At 42.4% G+C, this 23,486-nt stretch overlaps 1 protein-coding gene across 6 annotated transcripts in view; it reads left to right on the top strand.

Moving 5' to 3' along the window:
* TANC2 (tetratricopeptide repeat, ankyrin repeat and coiled-coil containing 2) overlaps positions 1–23,486 on the top strand; it is a 773,447-nt gene that overhangs the window by 519,150 nt on the left and 230,811 nt on the right. For all 6 annotated transcript variants that reach the window (XM_082271257.1, XM_082271258.1, XM_082271262.1 and 3 more), the window contains one exon: positions 15,574–15,645. In XM_082271257.1, the coding sequence (XP_082127383.1) occupies positions 15,574–15,645 (72 nt within the window). The remainder of the gene's footprint in view (positions 1–15,573; positions 15,646–23,486) is intronic.

Raw genomic sequence — 23,486 nt, 5'->3', positions numbered from 1 at the left:
AAGATTCCCATGCATAGCTAGCTGTTACACTTCTATGCTCTTCGTACCACCTGTATACAGTATCTGCGATGTAGCAAAGGGTAACATTGAACAATTGTCTTCTTTAGTTTTCATTATTTTCACGACCTTGTTTAATGACCTTGTTTGGCTAATCTTTTAATATTGTAATCCATAACTGCCTGTTTACTTTTACAATTTAGTGTCTTTAGCAAAAAAGGGGGTTGTGTTAAGGTACCAGATGTTAAAATAAATATGAAGGCTTTCTGTCTCGACTTTCCATATGTTAGGATTTATACACCGACTGAATACTGTGACAATGGATTGTGATGATTGGTGAACTAAGTATGAACCTAATGCTGAACTCAATATGAACCCTAACAGCATAATAAATTAGGCATTTAAAAGCCTAAAGTATAACATCTTATCTTACGTTTTAGCTCTGGGAAAATTATATTAGTAATAGTAATTAATAACTAAAATTTCAAGGAAAGATAATTTGCCTAAATACAGACTCTAATTAAAATCCCTTTGGGCATGCCTGAGTCCTGCACTGTTATCCATTATCCTTGGTGGGGTCAGGATTAGGGGATGAGATGGTGGCAATAACATAGAAATGAAATGTGGGAATGGGGTAAGCTGACGGATATAGCTTAAAAAGCAGGAATGCTAAATTCTGGCATAAAAATGTTTGATTACCACATTGTTTTCCTAAGCTCTATTGCCCATCTGTAGTTAGTCTCCATGTGTGGTAGAATATTTGGTTTATAAAAATATTAAAAAATATATATTGTATATACCTTTACGTAATAGCTAATTTCAGCCTAATATAATAGCATGCCAGGATTGACGGTGCCATTGCCTACCCTGATATTACGGATCTTCCATTTTTCACTTGGAGAAAAGTTACTTCTTGCTTCATTGCTGTCATTGAAGTCTTGTGATAGGTAGCAAGGCAGATTGCCGATATCACACATCAAATGACCAGAAAATCTGAGTGAGGCATGTTTTATCAGTTTGCCATTCTCAAAAATGTCAAAGAAATGTTGGGAGTGTAAAGGCCCGTACACACGTAGCGATTGTCGGCCGTAAATATTCGGCCAACGTCCGATCGGCCGATTGTCGGCTTGTTAGTATGATGCTTCCGACAACCGACTGCGACTTTACGGCTGAACAGAATCTGGTGTGCAGGCTTTAAAATTTTTGTTGGCCAACACCAGAACGGCCGATTGTTCCTCAGTCAGTACAGAATTCGGCCGACAAACAGCAGATGAGCAAGACTGGGCATGCTCAGAGAAGAAAAAACACACGGAAAGTTAACCATCGCATGACATCACTTCTGCAGTCGGCTGTTGTTGGCCGTCAAAATTTGTGTGCAGTCTTTAGCACTTTTCAACCGACAGGACAGCACCGGACAAAAGACGGCCGATCGTTCGGCCGACAATCGCTACGTGTGTACGGGGCTTAAGAGCTGGTGTGCATTTGTGTTTTGCTTCAGTTAGTAAAGCAATATTGACAAAAATGCACCGGCAGGGAAATCACATGGTGTTTTTGAACATGCGATTTCCCTGCAGTTCCCACACACGCACTTTGATTTTACATGCATGGGGCTGCCATTCAGAATAAATGGCAGCCCCACGTGTTTTAGCAGAGCAGTGCATTTTCACTGTGGTTGAAATCGCTACTCGCAGCCACACGCAGGAGGGGGGGAACCCAGCCTAAGAGGGAAGAGTGTCTCTAATTTGTCCTTAATAGAACCAAAGTAGGATTTTATTTAGGGTCTTCTTATCAAGCTTCTTCTAAGTATAGCGTGACATTTTTAAACCTGTAGACTGATCCCGATCATAGCATAATGTCCGTGTTTATAATGAATAATTTAATCTATATATTGATACTGTCCCCTGCCCTTCTGACACCGTCCCCTGCCCTACTGACGACACCATCCCCTGCCCTACTGACACCATCCCCTGCCCTACATTCACCATCCCCTGCCCTTCTGACACCATCCCCTGCCCTTCTGACACCATCCCCTGCCCTTCTGACACCATCCCCTGCCCTACATTCACCGTCCCCTGCCCTACTGACACCATCCCCTGCCCTACTGACACCGTCCCCTGCCCTACTGACACCGTCCCCTGCCCTACTGACACCAATCCCTGCCCTACTGACACCAATCCCTGCCCTACTGACACCAATCCCTGCCCTACTGACACCGACCTCTGCTCTACTGATACCATCGGTATATATACACATGCACAAATGCTTTGAGGCGCACACCTATGGCTTGCGTACTGTATATTCTAAAACAAGCTTTATTATTTTTATTATGGTAATAGTGTCCCTTTAATACCTATCAGCATTAGAGTGCTAGCTGGTGTTACATATTCTGTCTGCCGCTCAGGCTGTCCTGAGAAGACTGGGGTAAATAAAGGATGAATAGGATTACACTTCATATCAATTCAGCTCCTTAAAGAGATCTGGCAGGCTCCAGAAAAACACATCAAACTCAAGCAAGAGAGCAAATTAGTGACCGTTTAGTAATGAATAATTAATGGTTGTGCTGACTCGTGAACGCTGATGCTTGAGACTCGCTCCTAACAAGAGTGCTCTGTGATGACAGCAGACAGTGAATATAAAGCTTGTGGCCCACCCACACTGCCAATTTCCAATCTGCACAGGGCATCAAGCACTTTTTATTTAATTTAATAAAAGTTTCAGGATTAAAACCAAATATCAGGCATGAAATGTTTCGTCATCATAATAATGAGAAAACAAACTGTAGTATAGTTAAGTTTCACCTTTTAAAGTTTAATTGATAGAAGATTACATATACGTCCTATAGATGTTACTGGTTTCAATGAATGGGCTGTTTTTAGTGTGTGTAAATGCTAATAATGAACTTCTTTTATTTGCTCCATTTCGGACTGCTAAAGTATATTTAAAGGAAATCTTTTTCTTTAGTTTTGGATGGAGTGGAGAGGGATTAGATCCTCTGTCAGTTTTTATTGCTCTCATTTTCTCCCGTTTACCATTATCCTACACTTAGGGGTGGCCCCCCTCAGGTCAGTCCCCTTGACACGAGTTCCTGTACTCACGATACTGTGGTCCCAGGATCTCCAGTGTCTCCCCTCTGTCAGCTCTCTTGGACCTCTGGGTTCAGCTTCTCTCATCCATTCCTCAGGCCCTTGGGACAACCTCCTGCGACCGCATAGCACCTCTTCAGAGGAGGAGGCAGCCGCCCCCTCCCTCCGGGACTCTGCTCTCCAGCCAAAGACCTTGCAGCTCATGTGCTCCTGGATTTTATACAGTATCTCAGAATGCACCGAAGCTATCTGCCCTCTGCCAATCACCAGGACTGTATCAAGAGCCTATGCACCCACCAATTCATTAGGTTTCCTCCCACTGTCCAACATACCTCCCTATTGGACCAGCGTGAAACACTCTTTAGACTGAATGAATCGCATACTGAGCACAACGAGAAGACCTCACTAACAGATCCTGCTCTCTCGTAGGCAGAAAGCAATATAGATTTACCTGCAGCCCCTCTGGTAAGCAGACAGGACTCAAAAATATACTCTCTCAATAGCACCTACCTAGGAGGGTGCTGCATCATTGAAAGTAAAAAAAATCACCAAATTTTGGGTTGTCCCCAGAAAATAGAGGAGAAGTCTTCCAATGGGGATCTAGGGGCCCCCAAGAGATTCCCTTAATTTGCAGGGATTTATTCTCCCTTCCTATGTTGGCTATAGAACAGGAAGTGAAGGTAAATCTTCCCATTGGGACAAAGACAGCAAAAATAAACCTTATAGGGGTTATAACCCTCCCTTACTCTATCCGAAATGAGAAAAAAGGTTTTGCTTAAAATTCTACTTTAAATAGATTATGTAAGCATTTTGTTATATTTGGTTGATGGCTTTGGTCAAAATGTCCTGTGTCATCTGCATACTTCCTGTGTTATCTCAAAGATGCTTTTCAGCACTCCTAGTACTTATATTGGACTACAGAATGATTAGACTTAAAGGGTAACTCCATTTTCATGGGGAAAAAATAATATAGCGTATACAATTGCGACACAAGTCATATTGTAATTGAATGTTTCTAACCACTTCAATACCGGGCATTTTCACCCCCTTCCTGCCCAGGCCAATTTTCAGCTTTCTGCGCTGTCACACTTTGAATGATGATTGCGCGGTCATGCAATGCTGTACCCAAATTACATTTTTATAAATTTTTTTTTCCACACTAAAAAAAGAAAAAAAGACAGACAATTAAAAAAAAAAAAAAAAAAAAAAAGTTTTTCTTAATTTCTGTCAATAAATTTTGTAAATAAGTAATATTTCTCCTTCACTGATGTGAGCTGATGAGGCGGCACTGATGGACACTGATAGGCTGCACCGATGGGCACTGATAAGGAGGCACTAATATGCCGCACTGATAGGCGGCACTGATGGGCACTGGACGGCACTGATGGGCACTGACTGGCATCACTAATGGGCACTGATTGAGGTCACTGTAGGCACTGATTGGTGTCACTGATGGGCATTCATTGGGCACTGTTTTTTTACTATGTCGTACTTTACTGTAATCAGGGCACTGATGATCAGTGCCCTGATTACCTTTCCTGGACTTTCCTCTGAAGGGGAGCCGCTGATCGGCTCTCCTCGCCACACACTCTGACAGTGGGAGGTGAGGAGAACCGATAAACGGCACTTCCTCATTGACATGTGACCGGCTGAGATTGAACACAGCCGATTACATGGGTAAAGAGCCATGTCATTGGCTCTTTACCAAGATCCGGGTCGCACCGTGTCCTAGGAACACGGCCCCCCCGCGGGTGCGCGAGATCGGCTGTTCTGGAGTACCGTCATATGACGTCGTCCTAGAATTAGAGCCGCACAGCTCTGCCGTCAATTGATGCTAGGCGGGCGACAAGTGGTTAAAAAAATACTTTTCCTTTTCGAACTGAAGCCACTGTACTTTTCTGAAAATGCAATGCAATATGGCTACCTGGAGGTGTTCTGTACACAGAATGTATACAGAATGCCTTCCTGCTTGTGTGATTGGCTCACTGATTTTCCCAGAAGTCTGCACTAAAATACAAGTCAGATTTCAGAAATCCCCTGCAACAAAAATGTCATCTTTGGTGAGATACTCCCAATAGGAACACGTCTAAAGGAATGCAGGCCCAGCAGCTTTCTTCATTAGTGCTATGTAGCTGCACAGATGATTGATATTTATTATACCACTTCCATTAGACTCACTGAGCACAGAGGAACAAACAGTGATTTCTTCAGAATAACAAAAGGTAGAAATCTGCAATGTACAGAGATCACCTAGAGGGGAAATGTTTTTTTTTTTCAACAAAAGTGGAGTTACACTTTAAGCCTCATACACACAATGAGAAAATTGGACGAATAATTGTCCCTTTTTTTTTTTGCATGCTAGTCTCATATTGAAAATGAAGAGTTTACTAAAGGTATGAAAATTCTCATATGGCAGAATAAACTTTGGAAGTGATGGAATGTGTTGTATTGTAATGTATTCTGTGGTCTTGATCTTCCAATTTATTTCGGATGATTGCTGTGCTGAATAAACAAAAATCATACATTCTGGTATTGTACGAGAAAAATAGTTTGTACCTTCGGGTGATTTTGCATGAACGGTCGATCGATCAGCTCTCGAAAGCTGTGTACTAACCATCAGATTATCGTACAGTCCCTTCAAAAGCTGTATTTTTTTTTTTTTTCCGATTTTCTGATCGTGTGTAGGCATTACTCTTGTAGAGATCAGAGAGTGGCTGAGTAGTTTAGCAAAAGACACTGGGAACGGCTGGCATACCGTCCACTAAAAGGTATGTGGTGTTGGCCTACAACAGAACTATAAAACTGAGTACAAGGAGGTCAACCAGTATTATTCTGCATTTGCATGGACATTAATGGGATACAACATGGTGGGGAAATGTGCATGTATTGCAGAGATGGACTATATGTATATATGTGTGTGTATGTATATATACATATATATATACCTTATTTTCCGGTGTATAAGACGACTGGGCGTATAAGACGACCCCCCTAATTTTCAAGTTAAAACATAGGTTTTGGGCTATACTCGCTGTATAAGACTACCCCCTTTCCGAAGCAAGGCAACACCATTGAAAAACATCAGATTTCTCAAAGATCTCCAAGGTACCCCAAGTACTGTAATACATGTAATCTTTCATAATATCTCCAAGGTACCCTAAGTATAAGTATTACCGGTAGATGTAATCTCTCAAGACGCTGGCTGTGTGGGAATCCTGTACCTGTATACCCTATGTACTGTAGCTTCGGCTACATACAGTATACCGCACTGAGCCAATCACAGTGAGCGATGTATTCTATTATTGAATGCCAAGCCTGTTCGGATTGGCAGAGTCAGAGAGGCGGGCTGCTGTTACTCCACCAAACCGAGCAGGCTTTGCATTCAATAACCGAATACATCGCTCTCCCTGATTGGCTCAGTACAGTACACTGTATGTAGCCGAAGCTACGGTACATACAGTATACCAGTACAGGATTTCCACACAGCCAGCGTCTTGAGAGATTACATCTACCGGTAATACTTATACTTAGGTTACCTTGGAGATGTCATACTCGGCGTATAAGACGACCCCCCATTTTTGGGGGATTTTTTTGAGGTTCAAAAGTAGTCTTATACGCCAGAAAATACAGTATATATAAAATGTCTTTACATCATACACTTTAAGAGGAAATACTCCCATTGGCTACTTAGGATTGAGACAAAACAGATGGATTTAATTTTTTATTCAAGTGTGAATCTGCTAGTGCATCTTAGGCTAGCCATACATGTTCAATGTATATGAGGTCAAAACTAAACACCACTTTCAATTGTATCCAATTAGGCAGGCCTTTATACTACATAGTTGAAGGTAAACTTAAAGCGGAGTTCCGGCCTCAAATACCTTTTTTAACTAAAAATACCCCTATAATACTAATCCCTCGCCCTTTACAGAACCGCTATTCTCATACTTACAAGGTGTACAGTATTGGATTTTAGTCAAAATCTTACTTTTAAAAACGCTGTCTGGGCGCGGCCATCTTAGACATTGGCATCTGAAGCCGCAGTGTAATCTGCCGTGTCCTCCTTCCTGATTCCAAGGAGTGTTCAGGGAGTTCTTCCTGATTCCGGCTTCTTGAGAGTGATGACAAACAGCTCCCAGGATGCAATGCAAAGGCGGAAGTGATGTCAGTGGCCGTGGCCACAGAGGGGGGAGAAAATCAAAAATGCCCTGAAAATAAGGTAAGGGACCCCAGAAAAAAATTGAAAATGCCCAATTGTTGATCAGCATAGTGAGCACTCCAGGAATCACTAAAGTTGCAAAATAGGCCGGAACTCCACTTTAAAGAAAATCGCACAGAAAATTGTATAATGTATGGGCAGCCTAATGCCTCGTACACACGCATCGATTATTGGCCGGGAATTTTCGGCCAACGTCCGATCGGCCGATTTTCGGCTTGTTAGTATGATACTTCCAACAACCGACTCCGACGTTTCGGCCGAATAAAATCTGGTGTGCAGGCTATAAAATTTTTGTTGGCCGTCAACACAACTGCCGATTTTCCGTCAGTCAGTACAGATTTCGGCAGACGAAAATATGATGAGCAAGACTGGGCATGCTCAGAGAAGAAAAAACACACGGAAAGTAAACCAGCACATGACATCACTTCTGAAGTAGATTTTTGTTGGCCAAGAAAATTCGTGTGCAGTCTAGGCACATTCCAACCAACAAAACACCACTCTGGACAAAAGTCGGACGATCGGTCGGCCGATAATCGTTGCGTGTTCACTAGGCATTACACTATCCTATATTGACAATGGTGCTGTCCAAAGGAGTTCTTGTTGCTCCTATAGTGGAGTTTATGTACCCTTAGACACAAAATGTGTTACTGGCTAGATCACAAGAATAAAAGAAAGATAGCCTAAGAAAGAAAGTGATTGAAGCCACCACATTTATTGGATTGGGAAGCTTCAAAACATTCCATTTCTGTTTTTGGGTTTTATACCGCTTTAACTAAAAAGAAGCAAATTCATTTTTTCCATATTTTTGTGGTAAGCTGCAAAGCATTACACTTGTTTTGGGGTTTTATACCGCTTTAACTAAAAAAATCTAAAAGTATGTAAAACTGTTGTTCAGTCCTTTTAAATGAAATAATGTTTAGCTTGGCTCTTAGGTTGAGGTAGACTTATATTTTTTTATTGATGAAGCCTGTAAAGGTTACCATTATTTTAGATCTTTTCCGTTGGGTAGCTGCCATCATTCCTCTTTAAGTATTATATTGTCCATATCCAGCCTCTGAGTGTGAACTTTTGCTTCTCAGGATTTTCCTGGAAATAGGTTTCCTTTTTTCAGCTAAAGGTTTTCTATCACTTCCCCGACTTTTGTTCCTTTTCTGAGCAAGGGATATAAACGTTCCTCTGCCTTTCCTGGCTTTATAATGTCATTCCACACAACAACTAGGCATGACCATAAAATGGTTTATGTGTCTTGGAAGGAGCTTCCTGTAATGCAGTTAGAACCCAGCAATAACTCCTAACTGCTGACTTTACCTGGATTTACTCACAGTACGGTATTTGGCTCATTTTCAAGGTTTTGCTGAGAGCTAACGGGTTTTTGGTTGCAGGATGAAAGCCATTCAGATATATACATGCAACCATTCACATACTGCTATGTGAGTTTACATATCCAACATTATATTTAGAGTGTCCCCTTTTGTTTTAATATTGAGGTCCTTGTCAGATTGGATCACCTTCCTTGCTTTACTTCCTCCAGCTGTGAAATGTCACTGGTATTCTTTGTAATACAGAATACAATAAACATTCGCATGGAAGAGTGAAACTTGCACTTAATGGCCGATGAGGGTTGGTGTAGCTGGCCAAACGGGGGGGGGGGGGGGGGGCACCATTGGTCCTGTGTACTGCAGTCGTCCCAAGAGTTCTTGAATCACAATTTCCCATACCTCAGCAACATTTTTCTTTTTGTTGATTGTGATTCAGTTCTCCTGCATTTGGCCAAAACTGAAATAGAATTCCTGGGTAGACTAATGCCTCGTACACACGCAACGATTATCGGCCGGCCGACCGATCGTCCGACTTTTGTCCAGAGTTGTGTTTTATTGGTTGGAATGTGCCTAGACTGCACACGAATTTTCTCGGCCAACAAAAATCTACTTCAGAAGTGATGTCATGTGCTGGTTTACTTTCCATGTGTTTTTTCTTCTCTGAGCATGCCCAGTCTTGCTCATCAGATTTTTGTCTACCGAAATCTGTACTGACTGATGGAAAATCGGCCGTTGTGTTGACAACAAAAATTTTATAGCCTGCACACCAGATTTTATTCGGCCGAAAAGTCGGAGTCTGTTGTCAAAAGCATCATACTAACCAGCCGCAAATCAGCCGTTTGGACGTTGGCCGAAAATTCCCAGCCAATAATCGATGCGTGTGTACGAGGCATAAGTTTGGCCATACACGGTTCAAATTTCCTACCTGCAACCACGGGGGGAAGCCCTCCCCGCTGGGAGAAGACAGTGATTATTGCTAGCAACTATAGCAGCTGCTAGCGATAATCGTAAAATAATCTGGCAGGCTGATTTTCAATCGATCAACTTGGTACATTCGGTTCCTGCTGAACCACCCGACATTTGAACCAGGTATGGCTGGCCTAAATCTTTTAGTGTTGTGCAGCCTATACATCTGTGTTAGGCCAGCCACATAGATTAGAACCATTAATGGGCAGGCTGAATATACCAAGCTGATTGATCAACTTGAGAACAACCAGCTCGCCCGATTAGTTTGCAATTATCGCAGGTGGCTGAAATAGCAAGGAGAAGACAGTTATTCGGCAGAAGGGATTCCCCTGTCAACACTGCCTGCGTTGATGAGAGAATCGTGTGAATTTTGCAGGAAAGAAATTTGCACTGTCTATGGCCTGCCTTAGGCTAAAAGATAAATTATGGCTGGAACTCACCATTATATTCCCAAGACATAGCTACTAGGTAACGGTCTTTACACAATTGTCTTTATATCCAAGATCTTCATTTCTGATAAGCTCCCTAAACGTTTACATCACATGTGTCAAACACAAGACCCACATGTAGAATCCAGCCCTCCAGGCCATTTTATGTGGTCCTCACACACCTCCTGCAGCACCCCCATTATTTCTTCCCCCACCTTGTCTCCACAGTCATGAACAGAGAGGAAGACAGAACAACAGATTTTGCGCTTTTTCATGCAGTTGTGGAGAGGTGCTTCTCTGTCCTACTACCATTTCCCATCTCAGCAGTTGACAGCAAACGGACAGAACTCCTCCTACAGATTCCTGTATCTAAGTGCAGTCGCAGCATCCCTTGTCTTAGATTCCTGTATCTAAGTGCAGCATCCCTCGTCTTCACCTCCCCTAGTTTCAGCATTCAGCAGACTCCAAAAGCTGACTCCAGTCATAAAAGATACCAGCCATGAGTGAGTTCCAGCCATAAAAGATACATTATGGCTGGAACTCACCATTATATTCCCAAGACTTTGCTACTAGGTAACGGTCTTTACACAATTGTCTTTATATCCAAGATCTTCATTTCTGATAAGCTCCCTAAACATTTACATTGCATGTGTCAAACACAAGGCCCACATGCAGAATCCAGCCCTCCAGGCCATTTCATGTGGTCCTCACACACCTCCTGCTGCCCCCCCCTATTATTTCTTTCTCCACCTTGTCTCCGCAGTCATGAACAGAGAGGAGGACAGAACAACTCTGCCAGATTTTGCACTTTTTCTTGCAGTTGTGGAGAGGCGCTTCTCTGTCCTACTACCATTCCCCGTCTCAGCAGTTGACAGCAAACGGACAGAACTCCTCCTACAGATTCCTGTATCTAAGTGCAGCCGCAGCATCCCTCGTCTTCACCTCCCCTAGTTTCAGCATTCAGCAGACTCCAAAAGCTGACTCCAGTCCTGGCCCTCCACCTGGCCCTGCACTTTCTGCTTCCCAGCCCCCTCCACCCCCCCCAGCTCCTCACAGCAGTAGCACAAGGTGAGGAGGTGCACTGTGATGTAAGGTAGGGTGGGAGAGTCTTGACAACTGAAGCAATGAGTAATAGGGTGTTCTAAACATCTAGTCTTACAGATACAACAGACCCTTGGAGGGCAACCACAATGCTGATGCAGCCCTGAATGAGATTGTTGGACACCCCTGGTTTACATTTTTTTGAATAAAAAAATCAAAGACCAAATCCATTTGGATTGCACAAACGTCAAGCATAGTTTGAAGCATATAACCTGCAGTATGAACTGTGTCCTGATTTTGCCTGTAGTAGTGTTGCTGTTTGCCTTGTATAGGCTTGCAGTTTTTTCACAGATAGCTTGGTTGACCAAATATGCACAGAAGTGGTCATCTGGAGGTTGGAGATCAAGCCAAATGAGTGCACAGCAGGGTTTCCTTGTTATTTAGTTACACATTATCAGCACATTCAAGTTGATGCAGACAGCAGATAATCTGTCTAATCACACAAACACATTTTAGCCCACAATCATAAACAGATAAAATATAAATCTAATCTAATGGAAGATAAATGTTCATCTTCCAGGAGACGCAGTCACCTTGCCCATTTAGGGTAAAATTTGTGTTTCTACAAAGCCCCCCTCCCAACCTCTCCTATGCTCCCTTGCCTTGCCTTCCTTGGTTATAGCCATCAGCATTAAAATTGACAGTGTTGTTGACCAGGTGGAATAGTGACAATGACAGTGATAGGGGCTAAATCGTTCTCACAAGGGAAGGGATTGCATACTCCTCCATATCTAGATGCGTTGGGTAGTGTCACCAGCTCAACACAGGAAGGAGCTGCGGGGAAGCTTTGGTAGGTTAAATATATGGGGACCATTGGGGGGATGTTGTATAGACACTGTCACTTTGCCCTGCATGTTTAATCTTATAGTGCAGGGGTCTCCAAACATTATAAACAAAGGGCCGTTTACTGTCTTTTAGACTTTAGGGTGGCCAAACTAGAGCCAGCTGGAGTATAACATGTCCTGGTGTCCAGTGGGAGTTAAGAATGCCCTATCGTTGGTATCAATGGAAAGAATGGTGCCCCATCATTGATATCAATGGAAGGAATAGTGCCCAATCGTTGATCTCAATGGAAGGAATAGTGTCCCATCTTTGATATCAATGGAAGGCATACTGTCACATCGTTGCTATCAATGGAAGAAATAGTGCCCTTTCGATTGTCTCCGTGGGATGAATAGGGCCCCATTGTTGGTGTCAGTGGATAAAATAGTGCCCCCAAGAGCCACATAAAGGCAAGCAAAGGGACGCATGGCCCCAGGGCCACAGTTTGGAGACCACTGTTTTATTGTCTCTTTAATGGTTTGCTTCAAATCATTTGTAGTCAGTCAATGACAGCAGCGTTGAAATTGTATTGACAAATGTTTATCCAAAGCCCAATTTATTTTTTGAGGGTTAGAACCTCCTGTGTCCCAAGACAGTGAAGAGATACAGACACAAAAACAAGCTAAAAAAGGTTTTTAACAATTCCCTGTTCTATTCAGTATGGGCAAATATGCTATGGCTATAGTTATAGCTTTATATGTGCTTTTTTCATTGCAATCAATTATTTAGTAGTGCCAAACAGAAGATAAAAGTAAATATAAGACACACTCCAAAACTTAGCTCTTCTTTCTATTTAATTCATCAAAAGATTGAAACTGCACACATCTCCACATATCTCCATCAGAAACCACCAACCTTGACGCATTTCACCACTGCTGGCTTGCTCACACGTTTTGGAGTGCAGTTTATACTTATTTTGGACTGAGAAGAGGGACAGGCTGTGGTAGCCTGAACCTGGGTCATCCACGTGGATTGAAAGAAGTAAGTCTGAAACAGAGCCATAGGTTTGGGTAGGTTTTCTTTAACAAACAGAAAACGTTTGCCAGTTCTCATGGGTTCATTTTGTTGAGGTTCGTAAGGCAAAACACCAAAGGCAGGGCAAACCTATGGTATGTTCTGGAGGAACTTCACTCCATTTTCTTACCTGTTATGGAGTGTTGTCCTCCAGTCACAAATTCTCCTGCACAGCGAATACAGTGTTGTCCTATGTTCAGCAGCACCGCTGCCACACACCAGGTCCCTCGCCGCCGTTCTTCTCTGACATCATTGGGCACCCAGCTATCTCTTCTGGGTTCAGGCAGCCAGCCCCTGATGACACACACAGCTTTGTATCTCTTCTCCTGCAGTCTTCTGGAGTATGTGATGGGTATATCCCAAGAGGCTGCAGGAACAGGACACATCATCCTTGCCTAGGCCATAATGGCAGCAGAGGGGGCCCAGATTTAAAACAATAAATACAACTTTAAAAAAAAAAAAAAAGGAATTAAAAGCAGTTTAAACTTGTGTAGGGGAGAAGGTTGCAGTAAAGAGTAGAATTTAGAAAATGCAGAATTTTAAAAAATTTTGAAAATGCAGAAAAGAGTAAATTTAGAGACAATGTCTGTCTTTGGTTTTGTTTCTGGAGCAGATCCAAGATCCAGGCAACCAAGTATTTTAAAAAAACTGTTAATAGATAAAATTCAGCATCCATTGTGATTATTGGACCACATACATTTAATTAAAGAGAAATGCATGAGGACTAGTGCTCTACAAATATTGGGCTAGACAGTGGCATGCCGGCTGTCTTTCCTCCTGTCTAATTGAAAGAAAGCTGAACGTCTCTTCAGTGAGCAGAAGAAACCGGCACTCCCAAAGAAAGCACTTATATCCCTCTCCAGCAGTTGTATATGTTATGTTCATACATGTTTAATGTACACAAGAGAACACCTCCAGACACCATAGATGTTGTAGAGGCTTTGTTTACAAGCAAACAGAGAAGACCCAGCTGTGTGTAAGCGCCAACACTAACCTGGCTGTTCTAGGTCAAAGGCTACTGTGCAAGAAAGACTACAGACCTACTACTGATACTCCTCTAATAGCAGAATGTGAACTCAAACACCGAACCGCTCACATCTACATCCCGTTCAGATTTCCACCACTCTTTTATATTTATCATCTTTTTTTATATATATTACTCCAATGACTAAGGGGAAATCTCTCTCTTATAAAACCCCAGATAACAGTAAATCTGATAGGGGTTCTAATATTCACCATTCTGTCTAAAACAAAAAAAAAGGAATGTTTTAGTTCTAGATCTACATTCATGGAATGCAGTGTTGACATCCTTTGAGACATCTGCTGAGGAAGTAAAAACGAAATGTGCTAGATGGTTTTTCTGTAATTTTGCTTTTGCATGAAAGAGGAACTCCAGTCATCTTTTTGAATAAAAGCCAGCAGATACACATACTGTAGCTGCTGATTTTTAAAGTGTCTTTTACCTCATTTCACATTCCTGATCTGTGTATATTGTACTAAAAAAGTATCCTGTTATATTTGTATTGCTTCCTTTGTGTGGAATACAGTAAACCCCCCTCCATTGCGGGGGTTACGTTCCGGACCCAGCCGCGAAAAGTGAAATTCCGCGAAATAGAAAAACCCTATTAAAATGCATTGTAGCCATGTTTATTTTACTGTCACTGTACGTGTAAAAGCATTTTAAGGTCTTTAAACACACTTTTAAAACAATAGAAACTCATTTAAACACATAAAAGATACTTAGAGACATAGCAAGAGCTATGGAAAACACAAAAATATTTCATTTTTAATGATTTATATAGTAAAATAACATTACAAAAAAAACGCGAATTACCGGGACCGCAAAAACTGAACCGCAATGTAGCGGGGGATTACTGTATCTGGTGATCCTTCCAAGCCCCCTTCTCTCCTATTTCAAACTGGCCATGACATGGAAGCACGTCCTTCCCAGCATGATCAGTTTTTTGGCTGATAGAAAAAGGTCCCCCCCCCCCCCCCCAAAAAAAAAAAACACCAAATATGTTAGAGGAGGGTGTAGAGGTGGATTAGCGATACTTTGACTTTTAAGTAAAGGTCCGCTTTATTCATCATCCACTCAATCTGATTACTAATTAGAGTCAGAATATTCTAATGATTAACTTTCTTTTTTTTTTTTGAGTGTTGTGCAAGCAAGTTTATTCCCGTACAGTTTTATGGCTGGCATGACCTTGCAGGACAACTGCGGACTGTTTATGTAGACAATTGTGGAAATGTTTTTATTACAACAGATCACAAAACTTCATGGCACAAGTTCTTATGCTGTCCCCTCATTCTTCAACTACTAGTGGTTTATATTATGCCAGTCAGTTCAGGAAGTTTGTCTGTTCTTTGATTCATGCAGTTTATAGAATCTTCATGTTCCCTTCCTGTTTGTTTTAACTTATTCTTGACCTGGGTCCTTGATGCTGATTGTTATTGTATCCTCAGAGGTAACAAAGCACTTTTATCATATTCTTAGCATTCTAGAACTAATTTGAATTGGGTTCATCAGAGGTACCACTTTTTTAAATTAAAATGTAGGCCTAAAAATGCATTTTAATCATATGGCAAGCAGTCTAATCATTTTCTGATTTTATTTATTGTAGATGGGGGGAATGAAGAGCCGCAGGACCGGAGGCAGCACAGTGTAGACTCCCGCCACGGACGGGCTTCACAAGGTGAGAGATGATGTGTTCCAGTGATGCCATCATTCTGTTATCTGTATACTGCAGTGTACAATCACTGCAAAATCACTATATAGATGTATGCTCATACTGCATATAAAGAGAACCTATCATTCATTTGAGGGCAGAGAGCACCCGGACTCCACTTGGTTATTTCAGTGGTGAAAGCGATTTTGTAATTTGAATGTGTCATTTTTAAGGCCCACTGTAACCCTTTTTTCTCCATGCTGTTTGCCTCTTCTAGAAGTGTTAACAAATTAATCAGTGTACGGAATATGATGGATAGACTCAATTTCTAGCTCTTTTTGCAACTACCAAAGGCTACCCCAGTGGTGTATTTAGGTTTTGTGCTGCCCTAGGCCTGACTAAACTTGTGCACCCCCTAATTTAAATATGACCCACCCCTTTGTCATCTGTAATCCCCAGACAACAACCACAGTCTATCAGTGCCCATCAGCGTAGCCTCATCAGTTCCTATAAGTTCAGCCTCATCAGTGCCCATCAGTGCAGCCTTATCAGTGCCGCCTCATAACTGCCTATCAGTGATGCCTATTAGTGCCACCTATCAGTGCAGCCCCATTAGTGCAGCTTATCAGTGCCGCCTCATCAGTTGCACTTATCAGTGAAGCCTCATCAGTGGCCATCAGTGCCGCCACATCAGCACCCATCAGTACAGCATATCAGTGCCCATCAGTGCAGCATATTAGTCCTGCCTTATCAGTGCAGTCCCATCAGTGCAGCTTATCAGTACCACCTCATCAGTGCCCATTAGTACAGCCTTATGTCACTGGATGAGGAAGATTACTCCTTTCTTTTAAGATATTTGTATTAAGTGTGGTCGGTAGCCTGCGGTCTGTCCGAATGTCCTCACCCACCAGTATTCTCATATCAGGTAGCACTGTGACCGACCGCTTTATGGGGGTGCCAGACTGATTTGCCTCCTGGACCCTTCCCTCTGGGCCAATTCACCCCATAGGACTGGCACTATACTAAAAGTGTAGCGCAAGCCGCCGGGGACCCTTTTCGTGCGGGAGCAGGAAGGAGGCTGTTTTCGTGTGGGGTGCAGCTTTTTTGCTGCCCCCCTGCAAAGTGCCGCCCTAGGCCTGGGCTTTGTTGGCCTAGGCCAAGATACAGCGCTGGGCTACCCCTAAACGTTCTGATCTTTGCTTGAACACCATATCGGGTCGTTGGATCAGGCAGTTAATTGTTTTATGTGGTAATGTTTTCCCAATAAATCCCTGAAATACTCTATACACCATATTACCTATGTTCGAGGCACAGAAAAAAGTGTATTGATACCAGCATTCATGGTTTTGGGCCCCTTTCACACGAACTGAAAGTCGCTTGACTTTGATGTGACTTGAAGCAATGCCTGTGTAATCTTGAGGTCTATGGACCTCAAGTCGCATCAAAGTCAGACCAAAGTAGTGAAGAGACTACTTTAAAGTCGATGCAACTTAAAGTTGCACAGATATGAATGGTACTCATTGGAAATCATGGGGTATGACTTGTCAGGTGACTTTGCAGTCGCAGGTCTCGTAGAAAAATTGTCAGGCTTCTCAGGCCTGTTGCACACTGCAGCTTATAAAAAAAGGGCAGTACAGCATTTTTTTTTTACGGAGCTAAAATGTAGCCCATTATTTACAATGTGCCTGTGCACACAGGTGCGTAAATAAGCACAAAGTATTCCTCCATAAAAAAATGGGAAAATCTGCGTTCCTGGTCAGTATTTTGTGCTGGTACGCGCATATGAGCATAAATCTGAACAAATTTTATCTAGGAAGGTATTGTGCGTGCAGATGTGTGAACGCCCATATACTCGCAAATACTCGCAAATCTGCCCAGAACAAACCCCTGAAATGACATCCAAAATGCAGAAGCTCAAACATCAGTACTGTGTGCAAGGCACCTTATAGTAGAAGGAGACGAGAAAGAAAAAGTGAATGTAAACCAAAACAAATGAATGCTGGTGTTTACAGTTTATTTCAATGGCAGCAGGGTTGTAGGATGACTGGCCAAGTGGACAAGTTATTTAATAGTGTAGTAGGTAAAGAATGCCAATGGAATAGAAAATCAGAATATGGTTTTATGAGGTGATGTTGGAATCACTATGGCTATGTTCACATTGCAGAAGAGCATCCAGCACAGTATGTTTTATAGGCAACATTCCACCCGCAGCTGTGTCCCATACACTACATGTCGTATTTGAGCTGCCACAATGCCCTGATATCCAATGTTTTAATTGACTCCAATGGCTCGGTGCACGTTTTACCCACTCTTAGCCAGGGTTAGGATGGCTTCCTATGGGCTCTTTTTTTGGGTGCAGTGTGAATAAATCCTAAATGTAACCTTTTAATGCTTACACTTTCTTTCCTAGCCCTAGGAGAAAATTTGATAGGCAGTCCAATGTGTTATTCACACACATACTATGTCTCTGTGCTCTAACTCTGTTAGCTGGCAGTGCTGCTTACACAGAATAGGGAAGCTCCTACTGTATCATGTAAATCAGTGGTCTACAAACTGCAGCCTGGGGGCCGAAAGTGGCCCTTTGTTTGTCTTTGTCCGGCCCTTGGAGCACTATTTCTAACACTGACATGAACAATGGAGCAATAATTACTACACTGACACCAATGATGGGGCACTATTCCTCCCACTGATACCAACAGTGGGGCACTGTTCCTTCCACTGATACCAATGAGGGGGCATTATTCCTTCCACTGACAACAATAGGGCACTTTTCCTCCCAATGATAACAATGGGGCACTATTCCTCATACTAATATCAATGGGGCACTATTCCTCCCACTGACACCAAAGATGGGGCACTAGTCCTTCCACTGATACCAACGATGGGAGATCTATTCCTCCCACTGATACCAACGATGGGGCACTATTCCTCCCACTGATACCAATGATGGGGCACTATTCCTCCCACTGATACCAATGATGGGGCACTATTCCTCCCACTGATACCAATGATGGGGCATTATTCCTTTCACTGATACCAATGATGGGGCACTATTCCTTCCACTGATACCAATGATGGGGCGCTAATCCTCCCACTGACACTAACAATGGGGCACTATTCGTCCCACTGATACCAATGATGGGGCATTATTCCATGCACTGACACCAACGATGGGGCACTATTCCTCCCACTGACACTAACTATGGGGCACTATTCCTCCCACTAAAACCAACAATGGGGCACTATTCCTCCCAACTGACACCAACAATGGGGCACTATTCCTCCCACTGACACCAACAATGGGGCACTATTCCTCCCACTGACACCAACAATGGGGCACTATTCCTCCCACTGACACCAACAATGGGGAACTATTCCTCCCACTGACACCAACAATGGGGCACTATTCCTCCCACTAACTCCAACAAAGGGGCACTAATAATTCCGCTAATTCCAAAGATGGGACATGTTCTGCTCCAACTGGCCATGGTCTGGCCTTCTAACGTCTGAAGCATAATAAACTGGCTCTGTGTTTAGAAAGTTTGGAGAGCCCTGATCTAAATCCTGTTTTTTTTTTTTCTTTCTGCTCAGCTTGCTGAGAAAAAAATGACCACACATTTTTTGTTTTATTTGTTTTCATTGCCGAACATTGAAACAAAGGACCTAAAATTGCCTTGGGGTTATTTTATGGGTTTGGGCATGCAAGCCATCCACTTACAAGTGTATTAAACATGTAAAAAAATGCAAAAATTGTATAATGTAGTTTTAAACCTCTAGTCCTCATATAGAGGAACAGTGCCAGGGAATTAATCTAGAAATCTCTGTCATGCACTGGGATATCCCAGTCTGTTAGTAAGGTTAATAGGCATGGGAATGAACGTACAGTGAACCTCGTCTTCATCCATCAACTGGGAACTCTAATTGAGATTGTCTTCCTGGAGTTATTTCACACTGAAAAGTTTTACTATGTACTGTCTGTGTGCGTGTATATACAGTCTGTGTGTGTGTGTGTGTATATGAAAATATATACTGTGTGTATGTGCATATATATATATATATTTATTTATTTCAGGTAGTTGTATAGCGCTGTCCAATTTACGCAGCGCTTTTACTTATACATTGTACATTCACATCAGTCTCTACACTCAAGGAGCTTACAATCTAGGGGTGGCACAGTGGTGTAGTGGTTAGCACTTTCACCTAGCAGCAAGAGGGTCGCTGGTTCGAATCCCAACCACGACACTACCTGCCTGGAGTTTGCATGTTCTCCCTGTGCCAGTGTGGGTTTCCTCCGGGTACTCAGGTTTCCTCCCACACTCCAAAGACATGCTGGTAGGTTAATTGGATCCTGTATAAAAATAAAATAAAAATTGGCCTTCTGTGTATGTATGTGAGTTAGGGACCTTAGATTGTAAACTCCTTGAGGGCAGGGACTGATGTGAATGTACAATGTATATGTAAAGCGCTGCGTAAATTGACAGCGCTATACAAGTACCTGAAATAAATAAATATAAAAATAAGGTCCCTAACCCACATTTATACATACACATAGTAGGGCCAATTTGGACAGGATCTAATTACCTACCAGCATGTCGTTGGAGTGTGGGAGGAAACCGGAGTACCCAGAGGAAACCCACGCAGGCACAGGGAAACCATGCAAACTCCAGGCAGGTAGTGTCATGGTTGGGATTCGAACCAGCGACCCTCTTGCTGCTAGGTGAAAGTACTAACCACTACACCACTGTGCATCCCAACCATGACACAGAACAGAATATGCTTTCTTTTTCTTTAATAACCCTCTGCCCCAGGGGGGGATCACTCCAAAAATATGGGATTTTTATTTTTTTATAATTTATACTTACCTAGCTAGATGCAGCATCGGTCCGCTGCTGCAATTACCGAGAACCGAGTGATCAAACACCTCCAATCGCTATGTTCTCACAGCTCCGTGAGCAGAAAGCTGGTGACCGTCAGTCACTATTTTATTCTAAATACAGCACAGCTCTAAAATAGTAACAACCAATGAAAAATATAAAAAAAAAAAAAGATAGTAACAATCCACAATCATATCATCCCACTACTGGAACTACTGCTCATATTATTTATTGTTTGATTGTCATGAATTGTGGTGGGATGATATGATTGAGGTTTTTTTCCTCTCTTTTTTTTTAAAATATTTTTCATTGGTTGTTACTCTTTTAGCGCTGCACTGTATTTAGAATAAAATAGTGACTGCGGGTTACCAGCTTTCTGTCGTTTTTTGATAGGTTGTCACGATTTTAGCGTTGCACTGTATTTAGAATATTTTGGAGTTTTGTATCTTGGCTCTTGGTGCTGGCAGTATTTTAGCGTAGTGTATCTCTCCTTCCTCCTTTTGCAGACTGTCAGTCACAGCTCTCTGCTTTGCCCCCCGTTTAATCTCACTGGAGCACTGGGCTGTGGAGGGGGCGGGAGCGGCCAGCTCAGGCTCTCAGTGGCCCTCTGAGAGGCTAAGTCGGATGCAGGTCCAGGCATGTGAGCAGATCATAAACATATGGTCACGATCTTTTCCAAGCCTGGACTGGCTCTCTGACGTCAGTTGACAGCGTGCTCCAGCCCTCTGTCTGCTGAAAACTGGTCATAGAATTGCAGATCGATCTGCACTTCTGTGATCCACAGGAGACGTACACCCAAACAAGCTTTGGTTGTATTTCTCCTTTAAAACATGATTAAGGATTCCCAGAGCACCGTGGATTAGCTAAAGGGAACAGAAGGTGCAGCAGAAACAACTAGCTTGGAGGCACAGTTTGCCTGATAGGTGACGAGGCAGTGCAAAGTGTTATTTACTCTGTGCGTATAAATATTAGCTTGAGCTATTAAGCTTTATTTTGGTAGAGTTTGACTAATGCTTGGTACACACGATGAGATAATTGGAGGAATAGATGTCTGTGTTTTTTTTTTTTTTTGCATGCCAATCTCATATTGAAAATGAAGAGTTTACTAAAGTGGTGAAAATACTTGTATGACGGGATAAAAATTCGGAAGTGATGTAATGTGTTGTATAGTATTTTTGAATGACAACTATACTGATTAAACGAAAATTGTATGATCTGATATCGTATGAGAAACTTTTTTGTGCTTGTCCCATCAGATAATATTGGAAGAACTGTTGTGATTGTCTTTCGTAAGCTCTGTACTAGCGATCAGATTATCATATGTAAAGCAGTATTTTTCGTAGGATTGTCTGATAGTGTGTACGGGCCATAGGTAGTCCCTTGAAAATATGTAAAGGAGCAGAGAGCTGTGCTTGTATCATTATTACTTTTTTACCAAACAAAAAACACTCTACAATCTAAACATTTTATGGTGTTTCTATACTTTGAACAGATAATCACCAGTCATTTTTTATAATATGATTGATGTGATATTCTGTAGTACTTTGCAGTAACTGTAGTAGTGTAGTGTAGACTAGTGTATTCCCTGATGTAACTTGAAGTGATAACATGTCAACAAGTTGGTCAGTAAGATGTTCGGTAATCTGCCACAAACCTAAAATAACAGCTGTTGGCGCCGTATACATAATACAGTAGTTGGCATAAGCAGCATAATTGTGTTAATGCATTTTTTGGCAATAACAATGAACATTTAGATAAAAGTATAAATGGGTAGATGAGATGTGCTAATCACAGACTGATCACGGTTTTTAGTTTCTGGCGCCTGGGATACTACTTTGGGATTCTTTGAGGAAAAAATATAACCGTTAAATGTTTTCACTTCTGTTTTCCTGACTCATCCAGGCTCATTGTTCTGACTCACAAGCACTTGTATCTGAAAACCCGAGCACATTTGCTTGTGTGTTCAGGTACCTTAATCAGTACATACAGTCCTGAGTATGTAAATCCTAACAATGAACTTTTCTAATTTGAAGTTGAAGTATGCTCTCCATTTTTAGGTACTGCCAAGTTTATTGAGGCCGATCTGCTGACTGCCTTAAAGCAGAATTAAACACTCCTATACTTTACAGCCAAGTAAGCTGCTTCAGTTTAATCTGCAAATGCCATGGTGCTGCACATGTGATCAGTTGCGACACCAGCAATTTGATGGTTTAACAGCTGGATTGAGGACACAAGCAGATGTAACAGTTAGCAATCCCGGTGTAACGTTAGAAAACCCTACCTCGTGAAAATTCCATACCCACGTCACTTCCTGTCAGACACGTAATGGAACAGCTGAGCAGCGTATCAGTGCGCATGCTCACAGCTCCGGGTACGTCGTTGAACAGCTGAGGAGCTTACAAGTGCGCATGCTCGGAGGGTATGGAATTTGCACGGTAGTGTGTGTAACGTTACACCACATTAGCTGTTGCGGCAGTTACATTAAAACAGCTCGGCTGCAACATGAGTCATCTCCGCTCCTACCCCTGTCACTTCCCTGATCTCGGCTACTAAATGTAAAAGCGGCGGCGGGTGTATGATTCATATTTTCATAGTCCCGCCGCCACTTTTACATTTAGTAGCCGAGATCAGGGAAGTGACAGGGGTAGGAGCGGAGATGACTCATGTTGCAGCCGAGCTGTTTTAATGTAACCGCTGCAACAGCTGATGCGGTCTAACGTTACACACACTACCGTGCAAATTCCATACCCTCCGAGCATGCGCACTTGTAAGCTCCTCAGCTGTTCAATTATGTAGGTGCTGACGTAGGTGCACCGGAAGTAACGAGGGTATGGAATTTTTATGGGTATGGTTTTTTCACGGAACACCGGCATTCCAGGAATGTAACTTATAAAACTGGTAAATCGATGGGTTTAGTTTCACTTTATGATTTACTGCTGTTCAGGGGCTCTGGGCTTCAGCAAAATAGCAGCCTCTAGCAAGAAGAAATAGGAG

Source organism: Pelophylax lessonae (genome assembly GCF_965119305.1).
Source record: "Pelophylax lessonae genome assembly, chromosome: 11".
NCBI classification, from domain to species: Eukaryota; Metazoa; Chordata; class Amphibia; order Anura; family Ranidae; genus Pelophylax; species Pelophylax lessonae.
This window is presented reverse-complemented; position numbering and strand designations above follow the sequence as displayed.